The sequence below is a fragment of the Xenopus tropicalis genome, chromosome 6 (genome assembly GCF_000004195.4).
Source record: "Xenopus tropicalis strain Nigerian chromosome 6, UCB_Xtro_10.0, whole genome shotgun sequence".
NCBI classification, from domain to species: domain Eukaryota; kingdom Metazoa; phylum Chordata; class Amphibia; order Anura; family Pipidae; genus Xenopus; species Xenopus tropicalis.
Window position 1 is genome coordinate 35,970,501 of NC_030682.2, and position 14,771 is coordinate 35,985,271.

Sequence of the window (14,771 nt, forward strand, 5' to 3'; positions counted from 1 at the left end):
AGGGCTCAATGGCACTCTGCAGCTCCAACCCGGCCCAAGGAAAGTCTCCCATAGGGCTCAATGGCACTCTGCAGCTCCAACCCGGCCCAAGGAAAGTCTCCCATAGGGCTCAATGGCACTCTGCAGCTCCAACCTGGCCCAAGGAAAGTCTCCCATAGGGCTCAATGGCACTCTGCAGCTCCAACCTGGCCCAAGGAAAGTCTCCCATAGGGCTCAATGGCACTCTGCAGCTCCAACCTGGCCCAAGGAAAGTCTCCCATAGGGCTCAATGGCACTCTGCAGCTCCAACCTGGCCCAAGGAAAGTCTCCCATAGGGCTCAATGGCACTCTGCAGCTCCAACCTGGCCCAAGGAAAGTCTCCCATAGGGCTCAGTGGCACTCTGCAGCTCCAACCCGGCCCAAGGAAAGTCTCCCATAGGGCTCAATGGCAATCTGCAGCTCCAACCTGGCCCAAGGAAAGTCTCCCATAGGGCTCAATGGCACTCTGCAGCTCCAACCTGGCCCAAGGAAAGCCTCCCAAAGGACTCAATGGCAATCTGCAGCTCCAACCTGGCCCAAGGAAAGTCTCCCATAGGGCTCAATGGCACTCTGCAGCTCCAACCTGGCCCAAGGAAAGTCTCCCATAGGGCTCAGTGGCACTCTGCAGCTCCAACCTGGCCCAAGGAAAGTCTCCCATAGGGCTCAGTGGCACTCTGCAGCTCCAACCCGGCCCAAGGAAAGTCTCCCATAGGGCTCAATGGCACTCTGCAGCTCCAACCTGGCCCAAGGAAAGTCTCCCATAGGGCTCAATGGCACTCTGCAGCTCCAACCTGGCCCAAGGAAAGTCTCCCATAGGGCTCAATGGCACTCTGCAGCTCCAACCTGGCCCAAGGAAAGTCTCCCATAGGGCTCAATGGCACTCTGCAGCTCCAACCTGGCCCAAGGAAAGTCTCCCATAGGGCTCAGTGGCACTCTGCAGCTCCAACCCGGCCCAAGGAAAGTCTCCCATAGGGCTCAATGGCAATCTGCAGCTCCAACCTGGCCCAAGGAAAGTCTCCCATAGGGCTCAACGGCACTCTGCAGCTCCAACCTGGCCCAAGGAAAGCCTCCCAAAGGACTCAACGGCACTCTGCAGCTCCAACCTGGCCCAAGGAAAGTCTCCCATAGGGCTCAATGGCACTCTGCAGCTCCAACCTGGCCCAAGGAAAGTCTCCCATAGGGCTCAATGGCACTCTGCAGCTCCAACCTGGCCCAAGGAAAGTCTCCCATAGGGCTCAATGGCACTCTGCAGCTCCAACCTGGCCCAAGGAAAGTCTCCCATAGGGCTCAGTGGCACTCTGCAGCTCCAACCCGGCCCAAGGAAAGTCTCCCATAGGGCTCAGTGGCACTCTGCAGCTCCAACCCGGCCCAAGGAAAGTCTCCCATAGGGCTCAATGGCAATCTGCAGCTCCAACCTGGCCCAAGGAAAGTCTCCCATAGGGCTCAATGGCACTCTGCAGCTCCAACCTGGCCCAAGGAAAGCCTCCCAAAGGACTCAATGGCAATCTGCAGCTCCAACCTGGCCCAAGGAAAGTCTCCCATAGGGCTCAGTGGCACTCTGCAGCTCCAACCCGGCCCAAGGAAAGTCTCCCATAGGGCTCAATGGCACTCTGCAGCTCCAACCTGGCCCAAGGAAAGTCTCCCATAGGGCTCAATGGCACTCTGCAGCTCCAACCCGGCCCAAGGAAAGTCTCCCATAGGGCTCAATGGCACTCTGCAGCTCCAACCCGGCCCAAGGAAAGTCTCCCATAGGGCTCAATGGCACTCTGCAGCTCCAACCTGGCCCAAGGAAAGTCACGATACCGAAGCTTAAATGAATCCGAAACTTTCGTACTCGTTGCGACAATGTGATTTTGTCGCGTAATTTTTGACGCACAGTAAGAAAAAGTTGTGCAAATCAACGAAAAAAATCGGCGAAAATACGCAAGGTACAAAAGCTCGGAATACGATTTTTTTGTATTCGGAGCCGATTGTACTTTGATAAATGAGCCCCTATGGGTTAGTGTCTGCTAGCGTTTCAGGAGTGAAATCATGAGACAATATACCCAGCCACAGAAACACTGCTTTTAGTCTTAAACTGCATTTAGAAACAACTTTGAAACCACTCAAAATATTGATTGAACATATAGTGTGAAATTGCTTAGAAATACATTCTATTTAATTTATCCTGAAATTGTCAGCTGCTGATCTCTTCTCAAACATGAACTGCAGGTTTTTCCGCTATTATCATTATACATAATATAATTATATATATTATAAATAGCTATAACTATTGAAGAGTCGTGTCGCCCCTACACCTCCCCAGATATAACTATATATACCACGCTACACCCCCTACAGACTCCGCAGATAAAAGCCGTAGCTCCCCCACCTCGGCAAAAACAATTAATACATGGAGTTCGGCTCTCTGTTACTTGGCGCCAATGGGAGAGGCGGAGCTACAAAAGGAGACTGGCAAGTGCGCTGCCCAATCCGGGATAGGGAAATGAATGCAAGGGAATGCACCGTCTTGTCCAATCCGGAGCGGAGTTGCGAGGAGGGCGTGGTTTGGAAGGCAGTCACTTGCCTGGTAATGCGCTTGTATTCAGTGCTCGGAGCTGGCTCAGCAGCAGTACAGATGCGCGTACCCTGCGGATAACACTGCAGCACGGCACGGACACGCACTGAAGGGCACCAAGCGGCTAGACTTGAGGTGTGTAATACTTAATGGGGTACACAGGATAAATACCTAAAGCGCACCCCTAGTAGGGCCATTAAAAACAGGGGATACCCCCGCAGCGCCAGCACTCTGTATGCCGGGCGTGTGTCCGATCTTAGCGCATTGGAGAACGTCTGCGTCCCTATGGCTAGCAAAGGCTATTGAGCGTTGTAGGGGCATGACGGGCCAGACCCATTTAGCATGTCTTGTGTGCGGGCTACCCATTCATACTGTAAGGTTACCCGCTGCCAAATCGCCGTTGGTCCGGGCTAATCCTGCGCTACATTTGGCCTTATCGCTGGGAGTGATACCGCCGCCTGTAGGTGCAAGCTAGAAGGTGCAAGGGCCGGTGTAAGGGCAATTACTCCCCTGGCCCCCTGTGTCACTGGGATCCCTAGACGACAGATGGGTAACCTTCTAGTAATTGTACAGTGTTTATGGAGTATCAGAATGGCCACTGATCATTTCTAAAGTGCATACTATGTGTCTTGCAGCGACTAATGCGTCTGTCGCACTCATACTCATGTATATTGCATGGCCCCAGATTCCAGTGATGTTTTGGTAACTATGTCTGTGCGTGTTTGTTTCATATTTTGAAGACTTGGGAACTATTATCTTGAACCTTTATATTCCAGTTAAATTGGACAGGTGGCCCCCAGCTGATTATAGTTCAGCAGATCTGCACAATATCCAGCCCAGTAATAACAATCACATTTTATATGATGTCTGCCTCTTGCTCTGCTTAATCTCTATGCACGCAAGCCTTGCAGTTTTAAGTAAATACAGGCCAACACCCCTTTCCCTGAAGGGCTGACTTGTACGCATGTAAGCTCTGTCTTGGTACTCACTGTATGTAGTTCAGCAGGGCTGTGTTCCTCCCTTTGGCTCTTTTTGTTCTTGTACTCTGAAATCACACAGTTATTTCCCTGTACCTTTTAAGCATTGGATATGACAGATCTAAATTAGGAATTTGTAGGTACTATCCATTGTTGTAGTGACAATATTATTTCTGCATTGCCCCCAGTCAGTTACCAGAGAAACTTGTGTTATTTAAGCCTTGAATGTTTTAGCCCTGCAACGTCCATTATTGTACCCTCTGATAGGAATATAACCAGACTTGCATCTTCATAAAATGCCTTATATCCCTGTCTTTTGTTAAAGTGCAGCTACTTATTTTGCCTAACTTCACACTTGTCTTATATACAAGTCTCCTTTTGAGTCATCAATGTAACTATCATTTTGAGTGTGTGTGTACGTATGTTATATGTATACACCCTTCTCCAGATACTAGGTAATAATAGTATTTTCCTATGGAAAACATAGTAGGCCAGTCTGTATTCGGTGGTTTAGGAATTGGTGCTAGCCCTGAACGGGTGCCAAGCTAAGATTAGTTCCAGTGGGCAGATCAGACTCATGGGTGCAATAATGATGCCCTGACAGGTCCTTTACAATAGCCACTCCTGTTTAAACAAGTAGTTAATTGCGCTTTGTGCCTGCAAGCATGCAGGCAACAGGTTGCAATCTTAAGGGCTTTGTGCGTGTGTTGGACAACTTTCTTGACATTTAATCAACACAGGAATGTCATGCATTGAGGTCCAGTTAGGAATATATTTCACTTGTTCTCTGGTACTTAGTCCACAGTGTGAACAGGCTCATAAAGTTCAATGAAAAGAAAAAGGAATTTTGTTTCCAGCTGTAACACTTGCAGCTAAAATAAGTTGCTAGAATTCATAGTGCTACTCACCATTTGCTATTGAATAAAAGTAAAACTCAATTTGTGTTTTTTTTGTTTTTGTTCTAGGTATCTCATTACACCAAGACCAACTGAGGATTTTGTTGGCATTTGGATTTACTTTTACATGTGTTGTGGCTGATCAACTCACACTTAAAAATGGGAAATGGACTTTCAGAACAGACTCCTATTCTCTCTGGCTTATCTCCGTTTCAGGCTCTTCACATTGCCATTTTGGGCTTGGACTGTGCTGGCAAGACAACAGTGTTATACAGGTTACAGTTTAATGAATTTGTAAATACAGTTCCAACCAAAGGATTTAATGCTGAGAAAATTAAAGTATCACTTGGTAACTCCAAAACAGTGACTTTCCACTTTTGGGATGTTGGTGGACAGGAGAAACTAAGGCCTCTTTGGAAATCTTACACAAGGTGCACAGATGGAATTGTATTTGTGGTGGACTCAGTGGACGCTGAAAGAATGGAGGAAGCCAAAACCGAACTGCATAAAATTACCAAGATCTCGGAAAACCAAGGAGTCCCTGTTTTAATTGTTGCTAACAAGCAGGACTTGAGGAACTCCCTGACTCTCTCAGAAATTGAGAAGTTACTGGCACTAAATGAGTTTGGGTCATCAACTCCATGGCATCTTCAGGCGACATGTGCAATCATTGGAGATGGACTGAGGGAGGGAATAGAAAAGCTATACGAAATGATCATTAAGCGACGGAAAATGCTCAGGCAACAGAAGAAGAAAAGATGAACTATCCTTTTTGTAGGCATTGCTTTCTAGTATGACAAGTAGTTCTGCTGTCAGATTTTGCCATACTCGGGTCTGTATCAGATGTCTGGGCAGCCTGGAGTGATGCTGTTTAAGATTCATGCGCCTTTATTTTCAGCTGGGCAGGCTTCTGTTGGAAGCTCTGCCAATCCAGCAGCACAGTGTCTCTCAAGTTTTCGTAAACACCAGGAAACCTAATGTACGTCAGAGGCTGAAAGGCAATCTAGTCATTGTGAGTGTAAACTGTGAATGTGTGCAGGGTGTTGAAACAGCGGAGGGTGCCTTTTCGAGAAGAACTGCTTTTTTTAAGGATGAACAATCGGTGTGCGTTTGAAACAGTGCAATTTGCAAGGGAGCCACACAGAGGCTGCAAGTTCAACTGTAGTGAATGTGGCCACAAATGTTACAATTTTCATACTCGATTACAAAATTCTTACGTTAGAAGAATATAGCCTCATTATGTTCAGCATCCTTTTAATATGCTGTCACCTCACAGGGAGTGCTAGGCATTTGTTTTCACTATGTCCAATTTAATTGGTGGTTCATTAAGCTACCTTCAGGCAAAATTATCTTTAGAGTTTCAACTGTTCCTTTTCAGGGTTGCATTTAGGTTAATCTTGTTCTCTGGATTGCTGCATTTAGAATATCTCTAATTCAATTAAAAGGTACCATACACTATCCCACACTTGACAAAGAATATGGTTTTGTTTAATAGTGCTATTCCAGATGAGTCCCTTCTCTCACCCACCCCTCTTCCTGTATTTTACTTAGATTTATTTTAATTTTACACTTGAATTACATGGTGGAGCACTGTTATTTTATTCTCGGAGACTTATTTTGAGGACCCTATTTCTGTTTGGCCTATTTCAGGGGTATTTTTATGAATTTCATAAATGTAATACGAATATAGCAGTATTTTTTTTTTTTTTTAATTTCATTAAAACCTTTCTGCTCCCTGGATTTAATACTCTAAACTAAAGCCGTGCTAGTTTGTTGTAACTGCAGTAAGTGTATGTATGTGTTTCCTGAGAGAACACTACAGACAGGGTCGATAGCTGACCCTTTAATTAGTCACTGGCATAGGAGCCTGCTAGGTTACTGATTGTGGTCACCTAACAGTGATAACAACTACCTCCCTTCTCTCGCAATGGAGAGCACTTGGCATAGTAGGTTCTTTTCACTTGGAAGTCGCAATTCTTGTGATAGATGCTTCCATGAGTGATAACCAAAGTACTGACCAAGCAGCCCAGTGTGATGTTTGCCCAGGACCCGCCAAGCAGCCCAATGTGATATTTGCCCCGGACTGCATATTTGTATCTACCTTTTGTGTAGTTGTACATTCTGAATGGAGCAATGAGGCACTGTTTGCTTATCTTGTATGATCTTTTCACTTTCCAGCATAGATTAATACATTCCCTTTTTATTGGCTTACAATTCCAGGGATTTTTTTTAAAGAACAATCCCCATCTACTAAAGATCTACTAGTTGTTGAATGCTTGGAGTTAAGGACCATAGATGAAACTTTTTGGGTCAGTTATACCCACCACATAGGCAGTCCTGCCTTCTTGAATTCTGACCGAAGCTACCCTAACAAGCACCTGTAGTTTCAGCATTGAATTTGACAACAGTGGGGAATATAAAAACTGGAAACCTTGTTTCCTACAGCCTGACCATCTTTAAAGCATCAGTCTAAAGCTACCTTTACCTTTTCCGCTAGTTTGTTTGCACATCCATTTTATTAGCATGTCTGCTGTCACATTCATTATTTTTATTATCAATGACAAACTGCACTTTACTGTTTTATAAGAATGAATGGACAGCTGGGTAAGACACTGATCATTTTGGGTTTATTTGAATAGCTCCTAGCAGAGCATCTTTATGTGTATTTCTATGTAGCTGCATTAGTGATACAAGTCACTGGTTCAGAAATGTCTATTTATAGAAATGTGGATATTGTCCTCAGATTCAATAAACAAGTCTAATAATCTCCAGGAAAAAGGTGTGGTGTTTGTTTTTCCTCCTTCCGCTTGTATTGTATTGCGCAGTTGAATTGTACAAATGCAGTATCCTATTTGCTCAGTCACAAGCCCTATTGGTAACTTTGTAAAATCACGTCAAATAAGCAGGGTTGCAACATTTAATGATTTCATCCTAATGTAGGTGTGGTTTGCATATTTTGTACCCTAACTGTACTTGATGAAATATCTAAACTATTCCCAAAGCATAACCTTTTATTATGAGGGCTGACATAAGGAGAAGTGCTTGACCCCATCAAGTCTTTCTTTAAAAGGGTGAACCCCTAGTTCAGGTATAGGATCTATTATCTGTAATGCTTGGGACTTGGGGTTTTCCAGATAAGAAGTCTTTCTGTTATTTTAATCACTATTCTTCATGGCTGCTTAAAAAAAAAAAAAAGGTTAACTTTAAATAAACCCAATAAGATTGTTTTGCCACCAATATGGTTTTATTCAGCTTAGTTACTATTAAGTTTATTGTACTGTTTTATTATTGCAGAGAATAAAGGAAATTAGTTGCCTAAAATGGATTTATGGGAGATGGTTTTCACCTAATTTTGACTGCAAGGTAGTAATGCTAACCACACTTCTACTCTATCCAACAACTACTTCTCTGATAGCTTCCATAGATAACACACTTGCTTGACACGCTCTCACTTGGCCTACAGGGAATAAAGTACAGAGTAAGTGAACGTTGTAATGTTCAGATAATTCACGTTTTAGACTGGAGGGGTGCAGAAAGTTATTTATAGCTTGTGCTGGAGGCTGACACCACTTTGTGTGAGTTAAGCCATAAACATATTTTTCCCCTAACCATTCCAGATGTTTCCTATTCTAGTTCCGCCCTCAGTCATGACCTGTAGAAGAAAGTTAGTAAATAACTGTAATGATTAAGGGGGGATTGTATCAAATGCTTTTTATTTTCACCTAAAACATCAACCAAGTTAAGGATTGTCAGGTGTATGTATATTTTTATTTCTATAGCTTTACTTGTGCACACAATAATAACCAGTATAGTATTTTTTTTATCATTGTTCTGTTGGAGAGAAATATGTAATAGTATTTATCTTTTATAGTGAGAAGGTAAGCTGCTGTTGTTGTTCACTTAAATCCTAGTATCTTGCTTATTTATGTAGCACTGGTGCATTTACACAGCACTGGGCAGAGTTTATTCATGATTCATTCCTTGCCCCAGTGGAAATTACACCATAAAGTCCCTGTTAAAATTCATCATGAGCCAATTAACCTGCCTATATGACAACCCATGTAACATAGTAACATAGTAAGTTGGGTTGAAAAAAGACATACGTCCATCAAGTTCAACCATAATGCCTATACCTAACCTGCCTAACTACAAGTTGATCCAGAGGAAGGCAAAAAACCCCATCTGAAACCTCTCTAATTTGCCTCAGAGGGGAAAAAATTCCTTCCTGACTCCAAGATGGCAATCGGACCAGTCCCTGGATCAACTTGTACTAAGAGCTATCTCCCATAGAATATGTAGAATATGCTAACCACTGTGCTTCCCTGATTGATATATAGCCTTCAGTAACAGTTGGAAGTCTCCATATTGGACAACCCCACTGTGTATATACTGGAAATAATGATGATAATTGTTACAAAGCACAATATGCTGCCTTGATGCTGATCACCCTCTGCTATTCCATGGAACTAGCCCTATTTTGCTCATAAAATTTGGGTTTTTGTTCTTCCCAGATCCCTTAAACTGGCCATACATACACTGATGAATTGGTGTGGGCTCCAAATTATCATCCCAATAATATTCTTACCATGGCAATCTGTCATTTAGTTGATCGGACTAAATAATCGGACAGTTCCGGTCAGATAATGGTAAAATCTGTGCGTGTATCTGACGATATCCTTGGGTGACCTACAATACATTTCCAGGAACATTGCTTTGTATGATTGTTGTCTGGCAATGTATTGTATGTTCAGAACATCCTCTGACGTTAATCCTACAATTTCAGTCTGAATGTTAGTTTTAAATCTTTGCATTAAACATACAAACGATATCCGAACGTTCATCAGAAGAATACTAAAATCTCCACGTGTATGGCCACCTTTATCATTCTGTCTAACAGCACTTGCTGCAACCATACCCTACTCTAGTAGGCCACAACCTAAATGCCAGGGGCAATATGGGACTATTGGAAGGCAGTGTTTACACTTTTGTCTACATAGTGTCCAGACAAGGGTTCTCAGACCATGTGTGTCTCCATGTTAGTGTACATTGCATTTGATTAACTTGTTTGCCATTTGGCTATATACGCTTCCCACAGCTCAACAACTCATATGTAAATTCTTATCCTCATTCCCTGTGGGTCTGTGTTTGCCTGCCTTTAGTGTCAGTCTCTGTCAAACAGGACCAACAGGAAAAATGAGGTCAGTATGAGTAGCCACAAGGTAGTGCATTGTGATGCACTTGATTTGAACACCATAGAGAATCGAGTTCCTTCTGCCTTTATGGATCTGTATCCAGTATGTGAGACATCAGCAGTACTGGACATAGTAAACACCAATCAAGGCTAGTTTTGTTTTATGTTTATCAGTGGTCTCTGCTATTGTGGATACAGTTTAGTCAGAATGAAATCAATCCACTGCATTGGTCATTGGTATATACAGGTATGGGATCTGTTTTCCGGAATCCTGTTATCCAGAAAGCTCTGACTTTAAGGAAGGCTGTCTCCCAAAGACTCAATTTTAATCAAATATTTCAAATTTCTAAAAATGATTCCATGTAATAAAACAGCACTTTGTACTTGATCCTAACCAATATAATCAATCACTATTGGAGGCAAAATAATCTTTTTGGCTTTAATAAATGTTTAAATGATTTTTAGTAGACTTACGGTATGGAGATCCAAATTACAGAAAGACCCCTTATTTAGAAAACAAACCCTAGGTCCTGGGAATGCTGGATAACTGGTCCCATACCTTACCCTATAAGAGTGCAGCTAGCATCAATTTGTTGATATTTTACATACCCTTTTTTATCCTTTTCAAATGGAGGCAGTGGGAAAAACTGTTTACATGTCTCTGAGTTAGTGTGTTTCATTCTGTGTATTGAGCTAATTAGGATGAATCTACATTGTGATATGCCACAACCTGAATTCCACCAAATGGATCTTCAGTGCAAAAAACACACTTATGTGTAATGTAACCTGCAGTTGGGATTTCCAATTTATTCTCTCCATACCATGCATGCTTTAAATTCTAATTCCAAATTAACATTGCTGTAGTGCTCAAGGGCTTGGTGCAAACCTCCTGTGTTTATCTAACAAGGCTGCCATGAGAGTGTGATAGAACTCTGCATGCTCAGAGAAAGAAAAGGAATTCAGGTGGCGGAACATACTCAACCTAAGCATTATGACATTATGTTATAGATTTAACAGCCCACTGCACTTGCCTCCAGCAACCAATCAGCAATTAGCATTAAACAGTCTACTTAATCTACTATAAACAGTCTATAGAACATAATGCCCTTGGTGCCATGATATAAAAATACAGTTAATGTGATCTTAGTTAGTGTGATATTTGAGTATAGTGCCAGAGATCTTTATTCTAGCTTCCAGTCCCCTCCCTTCAATCACCAGAATTTTTATTTTTTATTATGTTTTTGAAAACTTTTTTAAAAAAAAGTGGTCTGGCTCAGGCATTCTCCATTGTTTTTTCAATGTATATGAATATTAAGCCTGAATAATATGAATATTAAGCCTGCTGGTTTCTACTCTCCTACCCCTTTGCACATTTATTTTATCCAGAAAGTATTGATTGAGAACAATGTTGGACAATGGAGGTATGGGACCTGTTGTCCAGAATGCTTGGGACCCGGGGTTTTCTGGATAAGGTGTCTTTCCGTATGATCTCCATACCTTAAGTCTTCTAAAAAAAATATTTAAATATTAAATAAACCCACTAGGATTGTTTTGCCTCCAATAGAGATTAATTATATTTAGTTAGGATCAAGTACAAAGTACTGTTTTATTTTTATGGAGAAAAAGGAAATAATTTTAGATATTTAATTTGAATGGAGTCTATGGTTGGTGACCTTCCTGTAATTCAGAGCTTTCTGGATGACAGGTTTCGGAATTACTGACCCCATACCTGTGTTTCGTTTAGGGGAACACGTGTTGCTTTTAGTGGAATATGGAGCAGTTGGCATTTAAGAACCTTTTGTTCACCAAGGCTCTTCCTGCAAGGACTATGGAATTCAAAATGTACTATGTAACAAAGGAAAAAATATACTCTAGTTATATCTTATATTTTCCCTGAAATAAACAGTACAATATAAGAGAGTGGTTTCATGCGTGCAATAAGTAATCTGAGCATTTCTGCATGTATACACATGAATGCGTGCAGCTATATTGCTTGCCAGGGCTGAGACACTTTCTGTACTATTCAATTAAAAGTAAAGTGCATTTTTTTCCTTATGACCTTGTTGTGTGTTTAAACATGGTGAGGCATTGTTTTTTGGATTTTTTTACTACAGCTTTTTGGAAACTTATATTGAAAGTTGCATTTACAAAGCAGCATAGAATCAGTCCTATTAAATCAAGTGGGAAAACGTACATGGAAAGTGGAATGTTCATAAAGACAGTTGCTCAAAATTGGTTCACTTCTCTGTGCAACAAATAATGCTAAGCAGGACAAGTGGACCTGAGTGTCAGATGTCAAGAGGATGGTGATCATCATTAGGGATCATCATTATAGGATTATGGCTCTTTTGAACCCTTTATGCAACAGTATTGAGAGAGAATGGGCCAATAAAACTAGATTTTCTTAATTTGCAATACAGAGACTGAATATACAGCCCTAGGGTCTCAGTTCTAAACAAAGGAATGTAAGTCAACACCAGTTTAGAAAACACTGTGGAACGATACAGTTTGGCTGCACGCTAAGGTACATGTCAAGACTTCCTTGGAATGTCAGCAATAATATCGTCACTATAAAGATTCCCTTAGTTGTTACGTGCTGGAGAAGCTGATTGGCTAGTTGGCAATACAGGTAACAATGTAAAAAATAAGTCTCTGTTTTAGTTTCTGTTTCAGATCTTAGATTACATAAACTCATTAACAATCCTGGTATCCAAATGATTATGGCACCCTTCAATTTTAAAACTGATTTGAAAGGAAAACTACTCCCCCTACACTTGTGTTTTAAGCATCAGCCCCCAAACCACATCTCTGTTACTGTGTAAAACCTGTACCTTGACTCTAAATGCTGAGTACGGCAGATCTGGAGGTTACCATGTTTTATTTTCCATATAACTAAGATTTATTTATGATATACATAACAGCAGTACATTTACACCAATGACAGATGAGGAGATTAGCCGCTCTGTGATTAATCTCCTCGAATGCTTTACTACTGTCGAAAATCACATTGTGTTTTCCTCCCAATAAATTCCTCATGAGACAACTTCAGGTGACTTTGGAAAGACAAGTTGACACATACGTTTTCTTACCAGCGATTTACATTCGTGCTGGTAGGAAAGCATTCAAGAAGGTTATTCACCACCACTAGAGGAGATTAATTGAGTGGTGACTAATCTCCTCCTGTCATAGGCATAAAGGTGGCCATACACATTCAGATTTTAGTCTTCTTCTGACGAATGCTCGGATATCGATTGTAGGTTTAACAACAATCTAAAACTAACATTCAGACTGAAATTGTAGGATAAAGCCTTAAAAGTAACAAATCGGAGGATGTTCTGAACATGAAATAGTTGGCAGACATTAGTCATACGTAAAGGTGGCCATACACGCACCGATAATATCGTACGAAACCTCGGGGAGTCGACCGATATCGCAGGAAGCTGCTGATATCGGCCGACTCACCGATCGGACCAGTTTGAAAATTTTGATCGGACGCCATAGAAGGCGCCTGACCAAAATTCTCCCTTCAGCGCTGAATCGGTAGGAGGTAGAAATCCTATTGTTTCTACCTCCTTACCTGCCAATTCAGCCCTGAATGGTGTGTGGCGGATCCCCAAGGATATGGTCAGATACACAATACAGGTGCAGATTTTATCGTTATCCAACCAAAATTTTCTAACCTGTCTGATCAACTAAACGACCGATCGACACTGAACGAAAATTATTGGGACGGTAATTTGGAGCCCACACATGGTCTGAAAATTGTACAAAACTACGTTTAGTTAGATTATATCAGTGCATGTATGGCCAGCATAACAGGTACAAGTGCAGACTGATACAAGCCCTGCTCCCTAGGACTAATTGAAGCATAATATATATTATTATTGTAAGCAAGTATAACATTACTTCAGGACTTAACAAAAATGTAAATTATAGGGATTTTTACAAGTAGTAGCAACCTAGTTATGAAATAATTCTTTGCAAAACATGCTTATTAGTTAGTGGAGTTGAGAATGGCTGCGAATAGTCCCAGGTAATATGCGCTGAATACTGCCAGGGGCAAGCGGCTGGCTCCCCACTGCCAACAACAAATATTTGTGCATTTGTGAGTCATATTTGGAAACCTGTGTTGGCAGGTCCTAAAGATGAGAATAAAAATCAGCAGCAGAGAGCATTATCATTATCAGATCTACTTACTGAAAAACAGTTCTTATAATCACAGTTAGCTACTGGGCTTCAATAGTGAAGCCAATTTAAGCACATGAAAATCTAGAGATATTAATGGGGATTTTCTCTTTAATAAGCCAACACGTAGTTTGGATTTGCATAGTTTATTGCAAAATACACCCCGTGACATGATTCTGAATATGCTGCAGGGAAAACGCTGTGCAAAGAAACTTCTCAGTTCCTGTTTTAGAGTTATTTTTTCTGTGATTTAACTTAGAAATAGGGCGTGGGAGAAGCCTAGTTATAGATGACTATTAATTTAAGTAACAGTCAATGTTGTATAAAGCCCTGTAAAACAAATAGAAGTAAAAAAAAGATTTATTTATTTATTTTATTTTTTTAAAACCTGTCAATTAAATTATCACTTGTCTGTGTTACAATGTTTTTCAGTCTCCAACTCCACACTGTATTTATTGACCATTTGTATCAAAATGTGAAAGGGCAAAAAAATTTGCCCTTATGTTATTAGCAGAGTTCTGAAATTACAAAAAAAGAGTACTCTGTGGAACGATATCAATGTTTTGTGAGTTGCCATGCAAGCTCAAAATTAATAATAAGAGCAAAGCATTGTCTATTTCCGTAGCCATGGCAAGTAGCTGCTACTAGTAGCTCTGTGTCTTCGCCCTTAGAGGTTTTCTGTTTTTTTTCTCGTTTGTAAGCGAGAAAACAAGAATTTCAAGGTTTTCGCATTCGTTCTGCATTTTTATACATTTGTGCTTTATATATTCAAATCTTTTAATACAAAAGTCAACATTTATTCTTTTTTAATTTGTGAGTTTATTCATGGTAGAAAAAAATCTCTAAAATTACACAAATTCAAATATTGTAGGCCTTTAAGATTCTGCACTGTATATAAATCCAATCTTCTTTGGTTACTTGTTGCAGTCTTCCCTATGTTCCATAAG

General features: G+C 41.2%; 1 protein-coding gene across 1 annotated transcript; it reads left to right on the forward strand.

Moving 5' to 3' along the window:
* Positions 1-2,641: 2,641 nt before the first annotated feature.
* Positions 2,642-7,208, forward strand: arl4a (ADP ribosylation factor like GTPase 4A). The gene is made up of 2 exons (NM_001006710.1): positions 2,642-2,710; positions 4,518-7,208. The coding sequence occupies exon 2, from the start codon at positions 4,608-4,610 to the stop codon at positions 5,208-5,210; it is 603 nt and encodes a 200-aa protein (NP_001006711.1). The 5' UTR covers positions 2,642-2,710; positions 4,518-4,607; the 3' UTR covers positions 5,211-7,208.
* Positions 7,209-14,771: the final 7,563 nt, after the last annotated feature.